Source organism: Thamnophis elegans, chromosome 4 (assembly GCF_009769535.1).
Source record: "Thamnophis elegans isolate rThaEle1 chromosome 4, rThaEle1.pri, whole genome shotgun sequence".
In the NCBI taxonomy this organism is placed as follows: domain Eukaryota; kingdom Metazoa; phylum Chordata; class Lepidosauria; order Squamata; family Colubridae; genus Thamnophis; species Thamnophis elegans.
Window position 1 is genome coordinate 5,353,807 of NC_045544.1, and position 25,407 is coordinate 5,379,213.

A 25,407-nucleotide genomic window follows, 5' to 3' on the forward strand; every position below is an offset into this window, starting at 1 on the left:
ATGTTCCTTTATATGTTAGTTAAGGATGGTGAGAATTATAAAATGTAATGGGTACATTTTGTATGGGTAAGGGGCTGGGCCCAGTGGACTCCACATATCATATCTCTGTTTTATGTTATATCAGGAGCCTTTTTTAAATTTGGTGTTGTCTTGTGCCTTTTACAAGGCTATTTTTTTTTCTTATTCATACATTTTGTAAGTCACCCAGAGTTATCTGGTGAAGATAAGTGGCCATATAAGTTTGATTGATAAATAAATGAATAAATCAGAATAAATAGCTGTTGTGACTCAGCAGAAGTTTGCTGTGAGTTGAGTCGGGATGCAGGAATAGCAATGCAGCTGGGGCTCGTTAGTGTGGTCTTCTGGAGATAAAAGGACTGATGGTGCCACGCCCTGGTTGCAGGAGTCAACGTTCACTCATTCGTTCGTGGTTCATCGTTTATCGGTCGTGGTTTGTTTGTGAGAGGCACTTGGATAAGTGATTTGCTTTCTGTAACCCTGATTCAAAGAGACACTTGGAGAAGTGATTTGCTTTCTTTCTGTAAACCTGGTGTTGCTGTAATAGCTCTTTGTTTTTGCATTCTGCTGCATAACCTTTTTGCCAGAGACATTATTTATGTTTATTTTTGGGCTCGCAGCCAGCGTGAGCCAGGACTGATAAAGTTATTTCCTTTTAAGTCTGTCTGACTGTCGTCTGTGAACAAGTGAAGAAGGGGGGTCAGAACAAATAGCTAACATGCTGAATAAGTACAAATGAACCACGCTTGAATAAAGTTTATATTGCCTGATTTATATTCCCTGACTATATTGCAGTGCTGGTTCTATATTCCTTGAATGCATGTACTTACCAAGCACAGACTTCAAAGTGTCAACAATTGAAAGAGAGATGTGTGGCTGCAGGAAATGGATGCGAAAGTGTCTGGAATTTACTGGAAGAAGTTTGTTACATTTCAGGTAAGTTGTATAAAGCCATACAGTATATTGCAGAAAGGGTATTTCATACGACGTTTATTAACTTATAAAGCCCTTCATGGTATTGGACCTGGGTACTTGAGAGACCGCCTGCTGCCAATTACCTCCCACAGACCCATTAGATCTCACAGGGTCGGCCTCCTCCGGGTTCTGTCTACCAGCCAATGCCATCTGGCTACTACCCGGGGGAGGGCCTTCTCTGTGGCAGCTCCGGCCCTCTGGAACGAACTCCCCGCAGAGATTCGGACCCTCACCTCTCTCCAGGCCTTCCGAAAAGCCGTCAAAACCTGGGTTTGATGAGTTCCCCTCCCCTCTCGACCTGTGTGGTTGTGTGATTCTTGGCCATTTTAACTACTTGTATGGTGTTCTATGTTTCCCCTTTCCCTTTTGAGTTGTTCGCCGCCCTGAGTCCCTCCCGGAAAAGGGCGGCATATAAATAAACCAAATCTAAATCTAAATCTAAACATTTATATGTACATCAAAAGAAAAAAGAAACTAGTTAATACTGCTCTTAACAAATCCCAAGAGAGAGAGAGAAAAAAACCCCTGTGTCAGCATTCCAAATACCATGCAGAATTAAATCAGAATCAAAGGCAAAACTATGCTTAAAGTTCCAATTTAATAAGACAGGCATGTTGGCATCGTGCTGTGGGATTCCAACTCTGGAAGTTACATCAGAATCCCACCCAGTTAAAAGTTCGTGATCTTGTTCCAACACCCACAATCCATCACATGGTCCAATCTTCTTCTTCCACGCTGGCGTCTACGCCCAACTGCTTCCGGTCAGGTGTGAAAGTGCGGAGACAAAGGATGACCTTGGCTTCTGGTAAAGAATGAAAAACAATACATTCCACAATCCTACTCCTTTCTATTCCCCCCTCCCATCAACTATACTAAAGAAACAGCATAATGAAATAAGAGAAAGTGTGGCAGGCCAAAATTCTAAAAGGAATATAAATGCAGGCCTGACACCCTCTGGTTCAAATTATAACTGATAGTATCCCAGGGATTTGGGTTTTTTTAGTAAACAAAAAAAAATTGAATCAATCACTAGTAATTCCCTCAATGTGTACTAGATTTAGATCAAAAATTGAAGGGGAAAAACGTTTCCATCTTTTGTATTACTGATACGCCCACTATTCCTTAATAAAAGAAACAATGAGGAAAAGTCAGATTTGGGCAAGATTATATCTCTGGCATTTTAGCTGAGCAGCTGAGTCAATTTTATGACCAAGCCTCATGATACCTGTAAAAGTAAGGTACACCATTTAACACAACTCCTAACCAGCTGAACAGTGGATTGAAGTCTTGTTATTTTGCTAATTAAATGTTGAACACTATCCAATGTGCCCCTGAACTGTGACCTCTCTGTCTCTAAGCCGCCAAGAAATGTTGTGCGATGCTAAAAATGCCCCCCTGTTGGCTGGAGGACTTTTACAGACTTTTGCCCTGACTAATAAAACGTGATAAAAACTGTGGTAGCTAATTGCTTACCTCTTTCAGGGATAGTTTCATGTAATGGGAAGATTTTTAATGGCAGGGCACCCCTCCCCCTTTGATCTTCATCCCAAATTTTAAACAGTAAAAGAATCTTGAAAATTGTAAAAGTAAAATCTTGCGTCTTGATGGTGTCGCAGGTTTTTCTTAGAAAAATGAAGTGCTGATTTTTTTTCATTAAAAAAAAAAAAATAACAGTGAGACTGGAAAAAAATGGATTGACGATACACAAAACAAATACGGGACTAAGAAATTCCAGATAGCCTATGCTTAAGATTACGAATAATCTAACTGTTCAAAGTTGTGCAACAGGAAGAAGCTGAGTTCAACGCTGAGATGTTATTGACTTTCTTTTTTTTATTTCCTTTGTCTTAATATATTTTAGACTGTGTTTGTTAAAATCTACACCATGTCCGGGCTCTGGGAAGTCGGGGGGAAGGGAGGTGGGGTCTTAGGGGGGAGGGGGGAGGGGGATATATCGCATGTGTTAGATTTTAAAGTAACGTGATTGCACTTGTATACTGTTGCTCTTCAATTCCAGTGTTAAATAGGACAAGCTGACTATATTAATAGATAGTAGAAATAAAACCAGGGGAGGAGGAGTGGGATAGAAGAAAGATGGTAGAGAGGGTGGGAGAGAGGATGGGAGGGAGGGTGAGAAGGGAGGAGTTGTACCGGGGAGCGAGGAGTGGTTAGAGGGGAGGGGAAGTAGGGTTGAGGGGAATGATGGAGGGAAGGTGGAAAGTTGGAGGGGGGCGAAAGAAAGAGGTGTATGGAGGGTTTGAAGAGATACATTGGGTTTCTATTTGGGGGGTATTGCCGACAAGAGGAATGGCTGTGTTTATTGTTTAATGTTATATGGCCCGGTTCTGCACAGTATATATGTGACTGTACGAAAATGAAATGGAAAATAAAAACACATTTACATTAAAAAAAAATTGTATTGTATTGTATTTCCGAAATCTAGGCAACAGCTGTGCAGTAAAAGATTCAACCAACTGTAATAAAATAATTCAGTTTTTAGTTGAGCAGTTCCCAGAATTTAAAGACTGCTTCTGCATAAAAGATAAACTGCAGCATCGGAATGTGGTGGGGGAAAAATGCCCCAGTGATAAGGTAACTATCGGCTTTTTGTTATCAGATAAAATAGTAGCATTGTATATGGTTTATAGCAATAGCAATAGGAGTTAGACTTATATACCGCTTCATAGCGCTTTCAGCCCTCTCTAAGCGGTTTACAGAGTCAGCATATCGCCCCCACAATCTGGGTCCTCATTTCACCACCTCGGAAGGATGGAAGGCTGAGTCAACCTTGAGCCGGTGAGATTTGAACCGCCGAACTGCAGATAACAGTCAGCTGAAGTGGCCTGCAGTACTGCACCCTAACCACTGCGCCACCTCGGCTCTCCTTTATGCTAAGGGGAAAAAACATTTCTCACTTTAAGGAGCTCATCGTATGATTATATCAACCAACATCTTATTAGAAACTCCATGTAAGCACTTGTATTGGACTTAAGATTCCGTCGCCCCTCAAAAAAATTCAGTCCAAAATGGCGTGCGGGGAACTGTGCGAGCTCCCAAAATGTAATGCGAGCACCGCCCTGCACATGTGCCCTGCCCCTGCGTATGTATATCCCCACATGCACAGCAGAGACCCAAAGACCAGCAAGCCGGCCAAAGTTTCATGCGCATGCACAGTGGAACTGGGCTGGGGTGACAGCTGGTGTGTCCGCAGAGGGGTCTATGCCACCTGTGGCATGTGTGCTATAGGTTCCCCCATGATGGACTTAGAAGAAGTGCACAGATTAAAGCCTGCCAGACGCATATTTTAACTTCTGGAATTGCAAGCCACCCGGAACAGCAGCCCATTAATTCCAGCAATAGCTTCTAAATCAGCCATTACTCGGGGGAGGTCTTTCTCTGTGGCTTGCCCCGGCCCTGTGGAACGATCTGCCCGCTGAGATCCGGACCCTTCCACTCTCTCGGCCTTCCGGAAAGCCACTAAAACCTGGCTGTTCCGGCAGGCCTGGGGCTGTTGACCCCAAAATACGGTCCAGCCCCATCTAGAATGGAGTGTATGGTGTGTTGTTTTTAAATCTCTCTTTTCTTTTTCTGTATTTTATTTTGGATTTATTTCTGTATTTGTAAGCCGCCCGGCAGTCCTACGGGATTGGGCGGCATATAAATGTTATTAAATTCAAATTCAAAAAAGTTTGAATGTCTAGACCATTGTTCAGCCGAAGTGGAGGGGGACCATTGGGGAGAGGCCATTATACAGACCAAGTTGTAATTCAACAGCTGTCTGAAAAAAAAGAAAAAGAAAAACCAGCCACACGGACAGTAACTAGTGGAATTAAATCTGTAAAAAGAAAGTTCCTTATTCTCACCTGTCCTCTTGTAACTTTATTATGACAACAAAAAGGCTTTCAGAGAGTGTGTGAGGCCCTTGTGAGGAATCAAGGACAGGCAATAGATTGGGAAGGAAAGCAGATTTATAGGGGAGAAGTTGAATTGAAATGTAATAGGAAATGGAAAGTAAATGGAAAGATAAAAACATATATTAAGAATGATAGTAAATGTTAAATATGATGACACAAAAATTGTACTCGGATGACAACTGATTAATGATGCAAGATTTGTTTAATTTTTTTTTTAAAAAAAATACGCAGATGCCAGAAGTGCCATGCACCCCGGGGGGGGGGAAGGAACTCATAAGAGAGAGTTGGGGGGGCAAGAAACAGGAAGGCCAGAAACCTAACCAAATGCCTGCCAGAGATATGGCTAATCAACCCCAAGGTTACAACCAAGGGAATGGAATGCAGACTTGAAGAGTGTTCGAAGACTCCAGTTTAGTCCAGAACGCAGCCATGCGAAGCGATTGTGGGTGCACCCAGGTACACCCACGTCACACCTATCCTCCGTGAGCTGCACTGGCTACCCATTAGTCTCCGAATCCCACTTCAAGGTGATGGTCGCTACCTATAAAGCCCTACATGGCATCGGACCTGGGTACTGAGAGACCGCCTCCTGCCGATTACTCCCTCAGACCGATTAGATCTCACAGGTTAGGTCTCCTCTGGATTCCATCTGCCAGCCAACGTCGGCTGCGACCCCCTGGGGGAGAGCCTTCTCTGTTGCAGCTCCAGCCCTCTGGAATGATCTCCCTGTCGAGATCCGGACCCTTACTACCCTCCCGGCCTTCTGCAAAGCCCCAAGTCCTGGCTGCTCCAACTGGCCGGGGGGGGCTGTAAAATATCCAGCCCCATGGAAATTGTGAATGTTGTGGTTTTGTTTTTAAAGTGTTGTCTTTGTCTAGTTTTCCCCCTTTCCCTTGTCTGTTGTGAGCCACCCGGAGTCCTTCGGGAGTGGGCGGCATACAAGACAAATTCAAATCAATCAAAATCAAAATTATCACTGAGACTGCCAAAAGCTTGGGACTTTGACCAAAGCAACTTATTTGAATCTAATTGGACACCTAGGAGTAACTGGGGAGGGGGGGACTTGGGAAAGAGAACATTAATTAGGCAGTTTTTGCGCTCAAACCTCAGATCTGGTTTTTTTTCTCCCCTGCAACCACTTGGCTTTAATAAAGTTATTCCTTTCACTACAAGTGCAGTTGAAGGCTCTTTCTTCTAAACCACCGAGGTGGGACAGATCTGACATCATCCTGACAATCAGGCAGACACATTATTTTTTGCAGGCACAGATAACGAAGAAAGAAATCAATTAAGGCCAAGCTACCCTCGTCCTGAGGTCCCAGGAGCCTCATGTGGCCATGACAGTCTTGGATGGAATGACCCCTAGAGACTTTCAAAACTGTTGCTTAGACTGTAGATTTGAGCATCTTTCCTAAATGATTCCAAAGAATGGCTTGGGGCTCACAGCACATCACTTCTCTGCCGTTCATAAAGGATACGTTTTTTTAAAGTTATTCTTCTTGGTCTGTGTGAGCCCGGGAAAAAAATATAATATGCTTTAAGAATATACACTTTAAAGTTAAGCCATCTGGAAGACAAAATTATAATTGTTGCATCAAGGATGAGTAATCACGAGTATAAGAGGCGAGGGTGGCGCAGTGGTTAAATGCAGCACTGCAGGCTACTTCAGCTGACTGCAGTTCGGCTGTTCAAATCTCACCGGCTCAAGGTTGACTCAGCCTTCCATCCTTCGAGGTGGGTAAAATGAGGACACGGGTTGTTGGGGGCAATATGCTGACTCTGTAACCGCTTAGAGAGGGCTGAAAGCCCTATGAAGCGGTTATATAAGTCTAACTGCTATTGCTAACTGCTATAAAATGTATTGAGATTTAACTAAATGAAAAGGAAAAGATATGTTAGGGAGGAAATGTTAGATGTCCTATTAATTGACTTTTTTTTAGGATATGTTAAGATGTAAAGATATGGCAGATTGATTGAGACTGGGGGAAGGGGAAAAAATGCCAGCAGGTGGCTGTATTCTTGAAATCTTAACTAAATGAAATGGTGGTTTGGTGATAGTAAAATATATAAATTTTAACATATACAATTCAAACTGAATGGAATATATGTGATTGTGGAAGGAACGCATGAAATGTACTTGTGACCAATGGATACGCTTTCTACAAGATGTAATGAAAGATGATTCTTTTTGGTGTGTGTGCTTTTTCTGTAATAAAACAAAAAAAAATTTTTTTTTTTTAAAAGGAAAAGCATCTAAAATGAACTCTGTCTCTTACAGGAAACTTAGAGTCTTCCTCCAGCACAGATATTCAATTCAGACCTCTGGATCAGGTAAAACCTCCAAGGATGGCCCATTCAAATCCACTTGGAAATGACTGCTTGTGGCCAAGGACCTCTGTCGAAAAGACCACACCTGTTTACACAATACAAGACATTCCAGAGAGTGTGCAGAGCAGAGGTAGCAAAATGCAGCCTAGAAATGGTGGTGGAACAATGCTTTGCCGCATGGAAGTTGCTCAAGAAAACGGTGATGGGCAACTGCACGTGTCCAGAGCCCGCACATAAAAGATGCGTTAAAATATGGAAAAATATCTTTAAACAACACATGCTTGCAGTCTACCCAGGGATATCAGAATCTGCATCTGGGAAGAAATCTATGCAGTTCAGGAAATTCAGAGCCACAATCCAGGTAAATGCTTTCTCTCTTAAACCACAGCCACTTATAGGAAGTTCCATCCTTGAATCTCACTCTTGCATTGTCTTTATCTACTCCCTACACCAGTGACGTGCGGTGAGGTTTATGGCTGGTGAGGCAGTCCTTTCCCCTGATATCCCACTGTCTAAAGCGCTTTCTTTCTTTCGCTCGCCTGAGCTCTGACAGGTGGGTGAAAGAAAGTGGCAGATACTGTTTTGATACAGTCATTTTCCCTTCCCATTCATATCTTTTCAAGTGGTTCAGCCTTACTTACACTGGGTGTGATGATACCAGTGACGTGCGGTGAGGTTTATGGCTGGTGAGGCAAAAAGAAAGAAAGCAGCTTTTGGCCCACCCCCGCCTCTATGTCTGACATAGCTGACGGGGTGCCCCGATTCAGAGAAAGAAAGCTGGCGGGGCTGCCCTTCCTGCCTCTCCTACCCCCTTCCTCTGAGTGAAGAAACAAAACACATGCACACACACCACACACACACACAAATTACTTACAATTACTTACAAATTACATGAATTTTGAATTCCTCCCCGTCCCTCCGACCCACATACCTTTTCCAGCTGTTCACAGAGGATTTCAACTCTGCTCTTGCCTGCCATGATGAAAATGTAAAAATGTAAAAGGAAAAAGGCAAGAGTTGCTGAGGTCAGGCTGGTTAGCTGCTGCCAGAGTCCCCAATGGATGACTCTGCTTAACTGTTTAAAAAAGCCTCTTAAAAACGCCCTCTACAGGAGGAGGCAAGAGAACCACGGGCCTCATCTACATAAGGAATTTTTCGGCTTTTAAACCCGTGCTCTGTTCGAATGATCATAAAGTCAGACTAAATGAGGCACGTGGTTCTCCTGCCTCCTCCTGTAGAGGGCGCTTTTTAAGAGGCTTTTTTAAACAGTTAAGCACTAAGCAGAGTCATCCACTGTGACCTCTGGCAGCAACTAGCTCAGCCTTTTTTCCTTTTACATTTTTTTCTTTTCATGATGACAGTGGTGAGGCTCTGCCTCCCCTGACTGCACGTCCCTGCTCTACACAATACTTACAGTTTCACTGTCCCTTAGATTATTCTTCACTGCACAGTGTCTTACATTTCTTGTGATTGTACTGATGCAGCATGGGTTGCACAGGTAAACCCACCAGTGGCTGGCCAGGTTAGGTGGTCTTAATAGAATGGACTTATAAATTCATTTAGTTTGGCTTTTATTCTAGTGCCCCTGGAGTCCCAAAGTTGACTTTTAGCTTCAGTGAACTCTTCTCTCCAACTTCCTCATAAGTATTACAAATAGGGCTGAACAGTGTGGCAAGACCCTGTAAAGTGGGGGCACAGGAAGTGAGAGATAGAACAGAGGTAAAAGCTGCTGACAGCTTAAGATGAAATAGGAACTTCTCTTTTTTATATTTCTCCTATGTACTTTGCTGTAACAGTCCAAGTAAGTGAACTTCCCCTTTTGAAATGTCATGCTTGTCTCGTGTATGGAAACGCCTTGAGAATGCACCGTGTGGAACACGGCATAAAAGTAGCATCCTGGGCAGAGCCCAGACAGTTCAGATTTTGGTCTGTGAACACGCTGAACTCGATGCATCCAATAAACCTGTTTCTCTCACTTTCGTGGTCTCAAGTCCTGCTTTTTCGTAAGTAGATTACAAACCATAATCTCTTGCAACAGTACCATCAGTTTAAGACAAATGAAGACAAATGGCTTGAGAGTCAGTCAAGGCTCAACCTGAAGGCAATTGATGTATATAGTAAACCACGGTTAAACCACTAACCTCCCTTTGGAACCTTCATCATGCAACCCATTGATTTTGAACAGCTGTATCTCTTTTCTTGCAGATGACATGAAAGCAAAATCACTCTGGAAGTTATCAGCACTTTCAAACTATGGTAAAATCTACACTGATATTTCTTCTGGGCCCCATATAGGTTGAATTGGTCTAAATCTAAATCTAAATCTAAATCTAACTTTGCACATCACAGTCCTAGGAAAAAAAACATATGTCTCAAAAATGCATCAGTTCTCATTCTCAGTCAGACGATTAATATTTTTGTGTGCTAATGCAGCCAGAGGCTAAACACATCACACAAAGCTTTCTCCCTTAAGTCTCTTCCTTGTCATTGATAAGTCCTCCTTACATTAGCTTACCAGATGAGAAACAGAGAAATGGGATTTCTAAATTGTAATAACCTGCTTAACTCTTCAGAAAGACTAACTACATATCATGCACTGATGGCTAATAACAGACAGCTATAAGAAGAAGCTGCTAAATCAAAAGCCTCTCTCCTTTGGTATTATGCTTCTCCTTTGCAAATTGAATGCCTGTGGAAAGATCTCAAGCAGTTGTACAAATGTAATATCCACGCATTGTTGCCCCTAAGGCTAATAGAACCTATGGATTTAGGGCAGGGGTCTCCAAACTTGGCAACTTTAAGACTTGTGGAGTTCAACCCCCCCCCCCCCAGAATTCCCCAGCCAGCATTGAGTTGAAGTTCCCAAGTCTTAAAAGTTACTAAGTTTGGAGGATCCCCCCCCTCCTGGACTTAGGGCACTGCTGGTGAGAATGGCTTTGGGAGATGGGGGGAAAAGAGTCCTGAGAGGGCCATTAATGTTTTGGCCCAGCAGGAGCTGTGGAGCTGCTACCAGACTCCGATAGTGAGGGGCCCTATGAGTCCACTCTGGAGATGTGGAGGACCCTGGACAGGGTTCCGACTCCAAGCAGGGTGCAGAGAGGCTGGTAGGCCACCAGGAGACGGCTGAGCCTTGGAGCAGTGGGGAGGAGACAAGGGAGTGTGATTCCTGATGTCATGCATTGGAGCAGCGGGGAGGAGACAAGGGAGTTGGTCCTGGATGCCCGGCAATGGAGGGCTAATAGGCGTAAAGAACAGTTACGCAGTTACAGGAGATAATTGAACTCAGCTGGTGGTAATTAGGCTCCTCTCAAGACTATAAAAGGAATGACTTTCCAAACGCTCGTCACAGGAATCAACGTAGTTACTAGAGCTGGTGAAGCTATCATGGCTCTCTTGGCAGACTGGATTGCTGCCAAGGTCAATCTGTGCTGGATTGCTGCCAACTAGTCTAGTCTGTGTGTTAATAAATCCTTGAAGTATCTTTGTCTCGTCCTGCTTTGGTGTAGGAAGAGGGGGGTCAGAACACTTAAGTTGCCTTTCACTGATATGAGCACTTCAAGAGATGGTTAAGGATCAGACCCAAAGGCTCACTAGATCATTCTTGACATTCAGGTCTTGCAATTATATTTTGCTTTGCTCTTTCCTTAGAGTACAAACAGCCGCCATCCTGCTTCCAAGCAAACATGGAATGCGTGAATGATGAAGTCTGCAACAAGCAGTTGTCTTCATATCTCCAAGCGTGCCAAAGAAACGGAAGTTCCTGTGATGTAAATCGATGCCGGGAAGCCCTACATGCCTTCTATACGGATATGCCTTTCCAGGTGGCTCAGATGCTGACCTTCTGCGACTGTACGAAGTCAGATGACAACTGCCATCAAGCCAGACAATTCCTCCACGGCCATTCATGTGCCATCAAAATGGTCCCGACCCCTAGCTGTGTTCATGTAATGCAAGCGTGTCAGGAAAACAAGCTTTGCTGGTAGGCAACTTCGCTTGAAAGCAGAAGTTTGAGTAATATGAAAATCCACAAATGGTCTATTGGTTTGGTTTGGTTTGGTTTATTGGATTTATATGCCGCCCTTCTCCCAAAGGACTCAGGGCGGCGTACAACATTAAAAAAAACACATATTACAAAAGTTAAAAAAAAAATTAGATAGAGTATCCAAAAAACAAACCCAATTAAGATTAACAATAACATTTAAAAAAAAATTGATTAAAATTAACAATGATCAATAATTTATTTTGTTTTGTTCAGGCCAGGCCGGCTTGCTGGAAAAGCCAACTTTTTAGGGCGCGTCGGAAGGACCGGAGGTTGGGGATTATATGAAGCTCCGGGGGCAGCTCATTCCAGAGGGAAGGCGCCCCACAGAGAAGGCTCTCCCCATGGGGGTCGCTAGCTGACACTGTCTGGCCGACGGCACCCTGAAGAGGCCAACTCTGTGGGATCGCACTGGATGGTGGGAGGCTACCGGTGGCAGTAGGTGGTCTCGCAGGTATCCTGGGCAGTTCCACCACAAAACCGCATTCGAACAGGGCGCTCGACGAAACACGCGTAGCTGATGTCATCACAAGTCGACAACAGCGGCGGAGACAGAAGCACGCTGTAAACGCTAAACCTAAAATTAACCCCGAACCTAAACCTAACCCCCCCTAAACCTAATCCTAAACCTAACCCTTAACCTAAACCCTAAACCTAACCCTAAACCTAACCCTAAACCTAATCCTAACCCTTAACCTAACCCTAAACCTAACCCTAACCCTTAACCTAACCCTAAACCTAACCCTAACCCTTAACCTACCCTAAACCTAACCCTAAACCTAACTCTAAAGCTAACCCTAAACCTAACCCTTACCTTAAGTTAAATCGGCTTGCTTTCAAAGTGCTATTTAAAAGCGCCCTTCTTTCTCTGCGCTGGCTGTTGTCGCCCTGTTGATGACGTCAGCGACGCGGTTTAATCGGGCCCACTTTAGGTCGAGCGCGGTTTTGTCGTGACACAATCCTGGGCCTAAGCCATGGAGCGCTTTAAAGGTCATAATTAGTACCTTGAATCGCACCCAGAAGACAACCGGCAACCAACAACCAGTGCAGGCCACCAAAAAGGGTGCAACATGGGAGCACTTATTAGTCTATCTATTTAGATGACAGTGCCTAATGTTTCTTAAGTTTCAAGATTAAAGTATTGCATGGTACACAGGGGTAGGTATCACCTACCTTACCTACCAGTTTGCAAATGTGAGTGCAACCGCCCGCTGGCTACGCTTGAACGTGCCTGTCCGCGCATGCACTCAGCCTTCCGTGCATGCGCTTTGGCTAAAAAATTAGCCTAAACGGGAAGGCATAGAGCTGGGGTGGGGGGCGGGGCCACCCATGTGTTCTGCTACCGTGTTCAGGCGAACCGGTCCCAATCGGAGGAATACCACCACTGATGGTACAGAATAAGCCAAGGCTAACACTACTATTCTCTATGATTAAGTCTTTAAGTCTTCCTTTTCATCTTCTCCAATTTATGACCTTTGGCAGGTCATATTAGATAAGCACATTTTCATTGTTCATCGTTATGAATCATATACATATCATTTTAAGTGGTGATCTGGGATACCCTTTCTCCATCCCATGCATTCTTTAATAAGAGATGTAGCTTCCTTCTACAAATTTCCTTTCAGGCCATTTACAACAGGTAGTCTTCAACTTACAACCATTTGTTCAGTGACTGTTCAAAGTTACAATGGCAATAAAAATAATATTTACAACCGGTCCCTCACAACTGTTGCAGCTTCCCCATGTTGCAGTTACATGATTAATTTTTTGGGGGGGGAGGGAGCTTGGCAATTGGTAGGTACTTATGATAGTTGCAGCATCTTACGGTGACATAATCGCCATTTCAACCAGCTTCTACCAAGCCAAGCCAATCAGGAAGCTAGATTTGCTTAAGGACCACATGATCACAATTTCAGTGATTAGCTTAAAAATCACGGCAAAAAATGTCATAAAATCAGGTGCACCTCACTTAACAGCCATCGTGCTTAGCAACAGAAATTCTGGACCGAATATGATGATTAAGTCGGGGACTGTTAGGGGTATCTCCGTTGGGAGACAGAAAGCAGTGCAGCGGAATGTACAGCTAGAGAGAAACAATGTTGCTAGTAGAAACACACAAACAGAGTTTCAGTAGCTTTACTACTGATAATTGCTTCACAAGCAGTGATAGTAGATAGTAGATATTAGTCCAAACACAATTCAAAGAACAAACAATTGCTTACAGTCGCAGTTCACATTCCAGTCATCAAGTCACCAAGCATAGGACAAGTAGAGAGAGAGAGAGTGAGCTCTCTTGACTTCTCCTTATTGTAAAGTTAATTACAGTTATTAAGTACATCCACTCATTTAAAGCAACAATGACCATTTGTTGTTGTATAAAGATATATTGCCTACCCAACACTAGGACCATACTCCCAACAGGGACATCTGCAATCCTTTCCATCCCAGATACAGTGCATTGATAAACTATTGCTTGGAATAAGGGATCTCCAATCAATTTGTGAAACTATAAGTATTTTGAATATTCCTCATTTTAGTTCTCATAAGAGATTCCCGGTCTGCTTTCCTTCCATCCTCTCTCATTGTTTCCCACGTTTTGTTGTTGCACATCACATAATCAAAAGGAACCCTGGGGCTCTATATACATCTCTAATTTACACTCCCCTTACTCTGCCTTGTGTTTCCAAAGGAGCAAATATGAGGCATTTACGTCAAAGTGTTTAAAACACATCAGCCAAGACTGCCTTGAAGAAAACTCCTGCCTCAAGACTTGGGAGGCCACTGACCCAATTTGTTCAGAGAGCGTCGACTGCAGAGAGGCTTATGTGGGCCTGTGGGGATCCGTCCTTCGAGTCAAGTGTACCTGTGAGGCCGCATCACAAGCTGAGCAGTCTGTGTGCCAGTGGTTCCATCGTATGCTCCATGGCAAAGTTTGCTTACGTAAGTCCATCTGGTCAAGCCTTGCCCTTGCCTACTTTAAAGCTCAGAAGGTAGCACCATATGCTTCAAGATGTTGAGCTCGGAGACCAAGCAGGGCCAGGCCAGGTTAGTCCATGGACGGGAGACTCCTAAGAAATAGCAAGCTCTTTGTTACACCAGGTAGTTGAAAGGATTTCCCAAAGAAAGCAACAGAAAATTACTTCTCTACTATTGCTCAGTACATTGTAGGTACTCAGAGGTGGGTTCCTACCGGTTCACACCAGTTCAATAGAACCGTTCGACAATCTACCGAACCAGTTAGAAGAGGTTCCACCAGTGGACCCGGAAAGCAGGCCACACCTACAGAAGACGTTCCATAATTTTTTGAAATCCACCACTGATGTAGCTGCTCGTGAAGTCACCAGAGCTGAGCTAAAGCTGGAGACGATTCTACTTTTGCTTTAAATTGGGGGGCAATCATTCAGGGACTTCCTGTGAGGGTCTTCTTTGTAGGGGATGATAAATGGGGAAATAGAATGAATAGGCACCAAAGCAAAAGTTAATGGTCACCTTCATTTTTGACTCTAGCCCTACTCCACAGTTGTTCAACTCTGTTGCCTAAAGCCCCGTCGCCCCTCAAAAATGACATCTGGGGGAATATCCCTCAGGACAAACAAAGATTCCCCCCCCCAGCCATGTTGAAGGCATCTTTCAAGGTGCCGTTGTGTAGAGAAGCATGCAAATGTATACTTGGGTGAAGGGTCTCATTTGATTTCTGAGTGGCTACCCTTCAAAATGTAAAAACAAAAGGTGATCTGATTTATTTTAAAACAAATTTAACTGAAATTACATTATGCGCGTTAATCAGATTTAATTGGTTCTCATGCATAAAACCATTACAAGTTACCATTGTACTAAAAAAAATTCAGAGGGCCATAGGGAAAAAAAAACCATATTGCCCCTCAAACATCTGAGGAAATATTCCTCAGGAAAAACAAAGATTTATTAAATTTATTTATTTATTTATTAAATCGATTTATAGGCCGCCCAATCCCAGAGGACTCAACCATCTCTGAAGCACACAGTCACTTGTTCCGCCACAGAATCGGGGTTTCAGCTAAGAGATATCAGTTTCAGCATTTAGCATCAGTGCTGGAGGAACCTACAGATGTGGTCTATTTTTTAAATCAAGCAGGCCTTAGAGCCATGGGTCTCGGTGCATAATTGACTGCTTGCAATACTGGTACTCACAAACATTTCAAATGCTACACATATATTAGGGATAGAAGCATTTTTACGATGAGGGCATCTTTGCGCAGAGAAGCAGTGCGCACGTATACTTGGGTGAAGGGTCTCACTTGATTTCTGAGTGGCTACCTTTCAAAATGTTAAAAAAAAATTGTGATCCTGTTTATTTTAAAAACAGATTTAATTGAAATTTCATGATGCTCGTTAAACAGATTTAACTGGTTCTCATGTATAAAATCATTACAAGTTACCATTTGGAGGGACATTGGGAATTGTACTCAAAAATTTGAGAGGGTCATATAAAAAAAAATGTGTGATCTCAAGTTGTGCAAAGAAAGCATCTGAATAAGCACTGTAGCTTAAAGCTGGGGGGGGGGAGAGATCTGGAGGAGTTGCATTTCAATTAGGGTTTATACAACTCCACAGGATGAGAACCAAAATTCAGGTATGACAAAAATCAGAATCTTAATCGAGTGAACAAGGTTCAAAAAGGAGGATTTAGAAGGAGTGCTATTGACACAGGTAAGTATACCATTAAATGGTGACATTTGCAATAGCCACCAAATAACAAGTCATTAACCATTTTTATTTCCTTTAGCACAGCATAAATCATTTATTGCTTGGAAGTGTAAATAACCAATTCATAGGGAACAACAGCTAGAGCTCTCTCTACAGTTTTGTGTGTGTGTGTGTGTGTATGTGTGTGTTACTGTGATGTATTATGTGATGTCATCTCTATATTTTTAACAGTGTATTATTTTTTTTAAAATAATATGTACACATTATTGTAATAAACCCTAGTAACTTCCAAGTTTAGACCTGTTTGAGAAGTTATAGCTGAGAAGCCAGGTTTAAATAGATTCTAATGGAATTGTAAACAATCCTTCTCCCATCTAATTAAAGTAGGGGTATGATTGTATTACTAATTCAGACAAAATATTCTTATTTTATTCATGTACTGTAACTAGATTTTCTTTATCTAAAATAATTACAGCTAGAATCTCTTTCTACCTCTCCCGTTTCCTTGAGACATAATAGTTAATAAACTGTGCCTGAGGAATATTTTTGGCCAAAGCATAATCAAAGGAAGTGACATCGTGTTTGGGGAGATAGAAGTAAACATGAGGTTTGCAAAAATAAAACATTCTCCTCCTCCTCCTCCTCCTCCTCCTCCTCCTCCTCCTCTCCTCCTCCTCCTCCTCCTCCTCCTCCGTCTTTTGACAAAGAGGTTTCCTAAAGCATCCAACAAAGCACTCAATGATGCCATATTAGGATGTCATTTCTACTCGGTTCTTTCACACCATCTTGTTTTTATATTCTCTCCTGTTTAAAGCCAGATATCAGTGGAGGCATGACCTTTACACATCGCAGATAGAACTCCCTGAAAAGCATGTAACTGGTGAACAGTCTTTGTTTTACGGTAAGCTGGACTTGAAAAGAAAGGAAACCTCCACTCCTGCCGTGGGCTCTGGAGGGTTGCAAAACATGAGGTCTGAGAGGGAAGAGCACAAGTGATGCTGGAGGTGGGGGAAGAGGGGCAGGAGGCTGCGGAAACCATTCCTGCTCTGGTCCTTGTTTCTATCTGGAGGGAGAGGAAGATTAGGTCACTGTCCAAGAGTATGTAAATGTCTCCAGTTTAAATGGAGAGTGGGATCATTCTCCTGATCTTTCCCTAGAGATAAGGTAAAGGTAAAGTTCCCCTCGTACATATGTGCTAGTCGTTCCTGACTCTAGGGACGGTGCTCATCTCTGGTTCTACACCGAAGAGCTAGCGCTGTCCAAAGACGTCTCCATGTTCATGTGACTGGCATGACTAAACGTTGAAGGTGCATGCAACGCTATTACCTCCCTACCAAAGGTGGTTCCTATTTCTCTACTTGCATTTTTACGTGCTTCTGAACTGCTAGGTTGGCAGAAGCTGGGACAAGTAACGGGAGCTTACTCTGTTACTCAAAGCCGAGGTGGCGCAGTGGTTAGACTGCAGCACTGCAGGCTACTTCAGCTGACTGCTATCTGCAGTTCGGCTGTTCAAATCTCACCGGCTCAAGGTTGACTCAGCCTTCCATCCTTCCGAGGTGGGTGAAATGAGGACCCAGATTGTTGGGGGCAATATGCTGACTCTGTAAACTGCTTAGAGAGGGATGAAAGCCCTATGAAGCAGTATAAGTCTAACTGCTATTGCTATTGTTACGCAGAGCTAGGGATTCAAACTGCAGAACTGCCGACATTTCTGATCGACAAGCCACTGATACCCTTCTCCAAATGCTGGTGTTTGGGGTGGGACTCTTATTCTGGCACAGGTTGATATAGCCCCATGTATTACTGCTGTTGGGATGTTGTTGTGATTATTTCATTACATTGATATGCTGCCCAATTCCCAGCCATTTAGGGATGGGCAGACAGACGTGGTACTTCATAGCTTCATCCATGTGTGTGAGAGAGAGAGAAAGGGAGAGAGAAAGAGAGGGGGTGGGGATAGGGAGAGACATTTAGCTGAAGCATCTGCTCATCTGTTTCTGAAATTTGCAAGGATAGTATACTCCTGGCTGATTCATGCAATTAAATTTGCAATTTAAATATTCTTATAAGCTTGGGTGCACTTTAACTTTTAATTGTTTTCCCACTTTAATTCTAGATGACACCATCATTACTATTCTCTACGTCTCCTGCATCATTCTTATCCTGGGAATAATCCTTCTGGCTTTGTTAAAGACCAGGTAATTTTTGCAAAAGGCAGTCCTCTGTGTATTGCATTCTCCAGGTTAGGGAAGAGACTCAACCTCTTGTTTCCCTCCGCATTCCTTCCTTCCCCCATCTCTAGTCATTTTTATCTATTGTTTCCAAGATGGTGACATCTTGATGGGAGCCAGTGGAAGAAACAGAGAACTAGTGGAACAACTGTATGTAAAGTTGAATAATCAAAATAAACAGCTAGCATTCCACACATGGCACTCACCAGTCTGTTTCTAGCCTGCTTAACTTTGCTATTTTAAATTTAATTTTTAAAAAAAATAGAAGCAAAGCTTCTAGTACCCTCTTCGGATCAAATATGGGCTGAATGCAAATTGGCTGCAACTCACTGCAGGAAGTTAGGAAGTATCATTGCCTTCCCCCTTCAAAAGACAAAGTTGGGGGTGGTAGAGAACTTCCTGGGGTACCACGACTACTGGTGGGGCTCTCAACTGGCTTGCAGCCAGCGCGAGTGATAGTGGGAGCACCGCGGTTCGCCCACTTACACCATCCTCCGCGAGCTGCACTGGCTACCTGTCGGTCTCCGGTGCGCTTCAGGGTACTGATGACCACCTTTAAAGCACTCCATGGTAGTGATCTGGGTACTTGAGAGACCGCCTTCCTGCCGATTACCTCCCTCCGACCAATTAGATCGCACAGACTGGGCCTCCTCCGAATCCCATCTGCCAGTCAATGTCGACTGGCGACTACACGGAGGAGAGCCTTTTCTGTTGCAGCTCCGACCCTGTGGAACGATCTCCCCGTCGAGATCCGCACCCTCACCACCATCCAGACCTTTCGCGCAGCCCTCAAGACCTGGCTCTCCCATCAGGCCTGGGGATAGGTTCCCAATTTACCCTCCCGAGTGTTGACTGTTGAATGAAAGTTGTGTTTTATATTATTTTTCTTTTGTTCACATTTTGTTGTTTTTTTGATATTGCACCCCCTTCCCCGTGATTGTAAGCCGCCCTGAGTCCCCTCAGGGAAAAGGGCGGCCTATAAATCTTAATAAAATGACTAAAAAAAAAAATGACTAAAAATGGCCTTCTTCTAAATAATAAATGGTGATGGGCCTTTTCAAACCCCAGCAGCCATTTTTGAAAGGACTCACAACATGATCTCCAAAACACCTCCAACCATCCTGGCTTCCCATAGGGGAGATAATCTGTTGCCCCCTAAATAATTTTGACTACAGATCCTGTCACGATGTTTTTTTGTTTTGCCAGCTGTGCTTATATCCTAAGACATACTGTAGGCTGAATCTTCTCTGTAAGCCTACTACACAGGTCTCTTTTCCCTTTTCCCTTTCTCTTCTGTTTTGACTGCCACCAGGAGGTAGGCTAGGAACTTTACCAGAATCTAGTAACTAGCCAGTAAAGTTTGTTTGTTACTTATTTTACAAAAAATGTGCTTTCCTTAGAATCTACCTCGGGTTTATTTTACTAATCATAAGGTATACTCCAAGGAAAACCACGATTCACCCTCATCAAACACAGGGCTGATTTCCAACCTTCACAGATCCCATCAATCCAAGATAGCATTGACAAACTCATAGATATAGGTAGCAATAGCAATAGCAATAGCAATAGCAATAGCAGTTAGACTTATATACCGCTTCATAGGGCTTTCAGCCTTCTCTAAGCAGTTACAGAGTCAGCATATCGCCCCTACAGTCTGGGTCCCTCATTTCACCCCCCTCGGAAGGATGGAAGGCTGAGTCAACCTTGAGCCAGTGAGATTAGAACCGCTGAACTGCAGATAACAGTCAGCTGAAGTGGCCTGCAGTACTGCAATAGCAATAGCAATAGCAGTTAGACTTATATACCGCTTCATAGGGCTTTCAGCCTTCTCTAAGCAGTTACAGAGTCAGCATATCGCCCCCCACAGTCTGGGTCCTCATTTCACCCACCTCGGAAGGATGGAAGGCTGAGTCAACCTTGAGCCGGTGAGATTAGAACCGCTGAACTGCAGATAACAGTCAGCTGAAGTGGCCTGCAGTACTGCACCCTAACCACTGCGCCACCTCGGGTATTCTGCGGGGCATTAATACTACCACTGCAGAATGGCCTAGATAAGTAGCACCTTATCGTCCTCACATATCAGATAAAATGCATTATAGCTACAATTCATGCCAATAGACCATAAATAATAATAATAATATATAAGAACATTTATATCGCCACTTTCCCAGAAACAGAGGCGCATTTGAGCTAATGATAAGCACCGTTTAATCCTACGTATTTCAATGAAAGAAGATAGGCTTAATTCCCTTTTAAGAATCAATGAGACTTAAAAAGGGCTTGAGAGTGACTAGATCCTGCCAGCTATCGATTTTAGCCAAGCAGAATGACGTGCTCAGGTTACCTGGTGTGTTAATGCAACACCTGTTTGTTTGTTTTCAGGGCCTGCACAGCTGCTTATCTGCCAAAGAGAGTTTCCTCCCAGGTCCACTTATCAGAGACGCTCCCAAGACCTTTTATCAGAAACAACGCAACAACTCTGGATCATCCGCTGGGCCAAAATGCTCATTCTAACTCCTGTAGTAAATTAGCCATTTTATTGTGTGGAATCTCTGCAGAGAAGAAACCAAACCAATAATAAACCAGGAAGGGCAGAATCCATAACCATGACCGACCACTTTGGCAACACTGGCCAATTTATAACATATATCTAGAGTTCTTTTTTCCCCTTGTAGTATTGGACCAACCAGGGGTGTTTGTTTGAGAATTAAAGCCACAGGGGCACAGAATTATGCTGAGTATAGAACAGTATATTATCTAAAAAGCACATCTTTCTGAGCGTTTGTTTGCTAAGACAGCATGAATTTAAGAGCAGTGGTGGGTTTATAGACAGCCAGTTTGATGTAATGCAGTGGTAGGATTCAGCCGGCTCGCACCTATTCGGGAGAACCGGTGGGTAACCGGTTTTCCTTCGTAAACTTTCTGATACCAGCTCAGGAACAAGTGCTACAGTTCTTAGAACCCCCAGTTTATAGAGCCAGCTGAATTGCAAATACAAACTATTCACAGACCACTAGGCTCTCTTGTCTCTGTTCTCCATAGACTTCACATCAAGAAGAAGGGAGAAATTAGGGTAGTAGCAGGTCTGTATGGAGTGTCCTTGCCAAAGACTTGGGAAATAGGACTACATTAAATAAAATTATCAACCTAGGAAGAAGACAGTCAAACCAAATATATTACCAGTATTGGATACCAATGGTGGGATTCAGCCAGTTCTCATCTATTCAGGAGAAACCGGTTGGTAACTTTCTAAGCAGTTCAGAGAACCGGTTGTTGGAGAGAAATCTCCTTTTGTTTTTCCCCACTTTACAGGGCTAATCCTGTAAGGAAGGCAGGAAGGAAACATTCTGGTGTTGTTTCTAGCCTAATTTTGATTGCCCTGCTTACAGAAACTGCCTCTTCGGTTAACCCTTATTACATTGCAACAGCTAAGGCGAAGCGCCCATCGATGTGAGTGACCTTGAGTTGGCCACACTCATCCAATCACAGGGACCACTGAGCCCCCGCCTAACCAGCTGGTCATTAGGGCAGAGAACAGGTTGTTAAATTATTTGAATCCCACCCCTGGTGTATGGTTGACAAAAGATAAACCTCCTTTCTGAGGCTATCGTTATTTGAATGGTTGTTAAACAGCCAGTCATAAGTCAAGGAGTATCACTGATAAGGTCTTATCAGAAAAGACTGCTTTATTTTCAATGGATATATTGCAAACATTGCCCTGAAGAGTTTATAAGATAAACAGAAAGAAAATCCCCAAACAGAAATCTGAAAGATATATCTAAAGGTGATAAAGTGCACATTTAGCAAAATGGTCCATTTCTGCTTGCAGCACCCTAGTTCATTTGATTGATTTGTAGAAATCATAGCAAAATGAGCCATTGCTTTGAACCAAGGCAAGTAATTGATTATTCTTCCTGTTTGCTTACTTGTTGTTTCTTATCTGATTGCTCTTAATGTACACATAGAATTCTGTTCTGACCTCTCTCATCCCACACCAACAGACACTCCGAGCCAAAGATAAGTTACGGCATTTAATTAACAGACAGACAGGTCCTTGGCAGCAAACTGGCACAGAAAAGCTTGGGCAGCAATCAGCACAGATAAGGCTTGGCAGCAATCCAGCCTGCCAAGCTCACCATAATGTTCTCCAACATTAGTTCCTGCGTTGACTTCTGCAAGAGGGGCGTGTGCACAAGCAGTCTTTTTATAGTCTGGAGAGGAGCCTAATGACCACCATCTGAGTGCAATTACCTCCTGTAACTGCGCAACTGTTCCTGATGCCTATTAGCTCTTCGGTGCCGGGCATCCAGGAACAACTCACTGCTGACATCAGGCTCACACTTCCTTGTCTCCTCCCCACTGGTCCAAGGCTCAGGCACCTCCTGGTGGCCAACCAGCTTCTCTGCGCCCTGCTCTGAGTCGAACCCTGTCCAGGGTCCTCCACATCCTCCAGAGCTGACTCATAGGGCCCCTCGCTGTCGGAGTCTGGTGGCAGCTCCAACGGCTCCTGCTGGGCCACAACAGAATTCTATATGTTACCTTTAGGTTAACAGCAGCAAACTATTCTCAGTGTGCATTTGTTCAGGTATTTTCAGCTGTTGTCACTAAAACGAATGGTCAAAACTTTATAGACTGTTGTGTTTATTAGTACTGTCAAAGGTTTGAAGAATCAGATTACTATATACAGGTAGTCCTCATTTAATGCCCACTTATTAAGTGGCTCTTTGAAGTTACACAGGGTTGAACAAGATGGACTTACAATCGCTCATAATTTTGGCCGTAACAGCATCCCCACAATCACTGATTGGATTTGCATATTTGGCAACCAGCTCGCTATGTGGTCACATGTTGCCATTGGCTACCTTCACTGTTACATCAGAAGGTGGAGTAAGATAAACTTATACACTTCTAAAGATGGGTTTTTTCCTTTAATTTTACCAGATATTTTCCGACCTTACACAGTCTGAGACTTAGATTTGGCTCCAAATCCAAAGAAGTCCTACAGTGGTGGGTTCCTACTGGTTCAGACTGGTTTGGCTGAACTGGTAATGGTTTGGCAGCCTGGAACCGGAAGTGACCCAGGCCTGCCACACCCCTGAACTGGTTCTCGTTTTTTGCTTCTGTGCAGAGCACTTTTTAGTGCACTGCACATGCGCACAGGCGTATGGCGCACCGACGAGCGAACCAGCAGTAGTGACTGCCAAAACCCACCCCTGGGGTCCTACACAAAATTCCCCTATGGTAGAACCTATCCCACCAGCAATAACCAATAGCAATTAGCAATAGCAATTAGACTTATATACCGCTTCATAGGGCTTTCAGCCCTCTCTAAGCGGTTTACAGAGTCAGCATATCACCCCCAACAACAATCCGGGTCCTCATTTTACCCACCTCGGAAGGATGGAAGGCTGAGTCAACCCTGAGCCTGGTGGGATTTGAACAGCCAAACTGCAGAACTGCAGTCAGCTGAAGTAGCCTGCAGTGCTGCATTTAACCACTGTGCCACCTCGGCTCTCAAGGGATTGTGAACAGTCTGCTTGTTGCAATGGTTGGTTCTTGCTAGCTGCTGTGGAAGAGAATGCCTCTCTTAAATTTTCACTTTTTGTCAATTTTAATAGATTTGTATGCCGCCCAATCCCGAAGGACTCCGGGCGGCTTACATAAAAGCAGTTTAAAAATATTTAAAAAAAGATTAAAACACAAGATAGAACGACTTAAAAACAAAACACAACATGCACTCAATTTTAATGGGGCTGAAGGTCAATCAAGATCAACAGCCCCAGGCCTGCCGGAACAGCCAGGTCTTAACAGGCTTACGGAAGGCCAAGAGAGTGGGGAGGGTCCGGATCTCAGGGGTAGATCGTTCCAAAGGGCCGGGGCAGCAACAGGGAAGGCTCTCCCCCGAGGGGCCGCCAGACGGCACTGCATAGCCGACGGTTTCTCGGAGAAGGCCCGCCCTGTGCGATCTTATTGGGCGCTGGGAAGTATATTGCAGGAGGCGGTCACGGAGATATCCAGGTCCTAAGCCATGTAGGGCTTTAAAGGTGTTAACCAGCACCTTAAAACCTGTTGGATTCCTGTAAAACCTGATCATGTCAATAAAGCTATTCAACCATGTTCCTCTTAATCCAACATAGAGGAATGATGAGCAGCTCCTACTCAGTTATAAAGCAAGTGAAGAAACAGCATGGAACTGATCCTAGTGGGGCGCTTGAGCACTACATGTAATTGTAATTGCTTCCATGGGCCATTCATATGTGGAAGTGAGCCAGCCTCAGCCCTTTGTGTAACCTGGTCTGCGAGTGTGAAAATCAGATCCTCCCTTTCACCCCGGGTACAACTAGCTAGATGCAAGGTGGCGCAGTGGTTAGGGTGCAGTACTGCAGGCCACTTCAGCTGACTGCTATCTGCAGTTCAGCGGTTCTAATCTCACCGGCTCAAGGTTGACTCAGCCTTCCATCCTTCCGAGGTGGGTGAAATGAGGACCCAGACTGTGGGGGCAAATAGGCTGACTCTGTAAACCGCTTAGAGAGGGCTGACAGCCCTATGAAGCGGTATATAAGTCTAACTGCTATTGCTATTGCATGCTGACATACTTATATAATTTGTTGTAATTTCTGAAATCTCACGCAGAGAAGAAATCTGTCTCCAGTGTTACTTAAGATAAACTCATTTTTTGCTGAGCTGTTCTCCTAATAGCTGATTGGAAGTGCTGATTAATAAAAAAAAAAGTAATTAGTGGGTAAATATATTCTCTCCAGGTAGATTATATAGACCAATAACATCAACTCTGAATGGAAAGTGCAGTCAATAATTATTGATGTCTTCTGTCTTCTGTACTTGTAATTAATGATACATTTTGGAGCATACTTTATTATTATTTTTTCATATCTTATGGTAAAGACTATATCTTGGGAAAAAATAATGAAGAGATATAATAGATACAGAAAGTCCTCAACTTACAATCACAATTGAGTCCAAAATGTATGTTGCTAAGTAAGACGTTTGTTAAGTGAGTTTTGCTGCATTTTATGAACTTTCTTGCCACAGTTGTTAAGTGAATCACTCCAGGCAACATGGCTGTTAAGTAATCTGGCTCCCCCACTGATTTTGCGTGTCAGAAGGTCACAAAAAGGTGATCACACGGCGCTGGGATACTGCAACCGTCATAAATATGACTCAATTGCCAAGTGTCAGAAATGTGGGGATGCTGCAA

At 43.6% G+C, this 25,407-nt stretch overlaps 1 protein-coding gene across 1 annotated transcript; it reads left to right on the top strand.

Moving 5' to 3' along the window:
- GFRAL (GDNF family receptor alpha like) lies at nucleotides 1-23,464 on the top strand. Its single transcript, XM_032215157.1, has 10 exons — nucleotides 1-28; nucleotides 814-954; nucleotides 3,437-3,585; nucleotides 9,274-9,352; nucleotides 9,441-9,491; nucleotides 10,884-11,214; nucleotides 13,964-14,214; nucleotides 16,775-16,861; nucleotides 18,077-18,158; nucleotides 23,320-23,464. The coding sequence occupies exons 1-10, from the start codon at nucleotides 1-3 to the stop codon at nucleotides 23,462-23,464; spliced, it is 1,344 nt and encodes a 447-aa protein (XP_032071048.1).
- The last annotated feature ends 1,943 nt before the right edge of the window (nucleotides 23,465-25,407 follow it).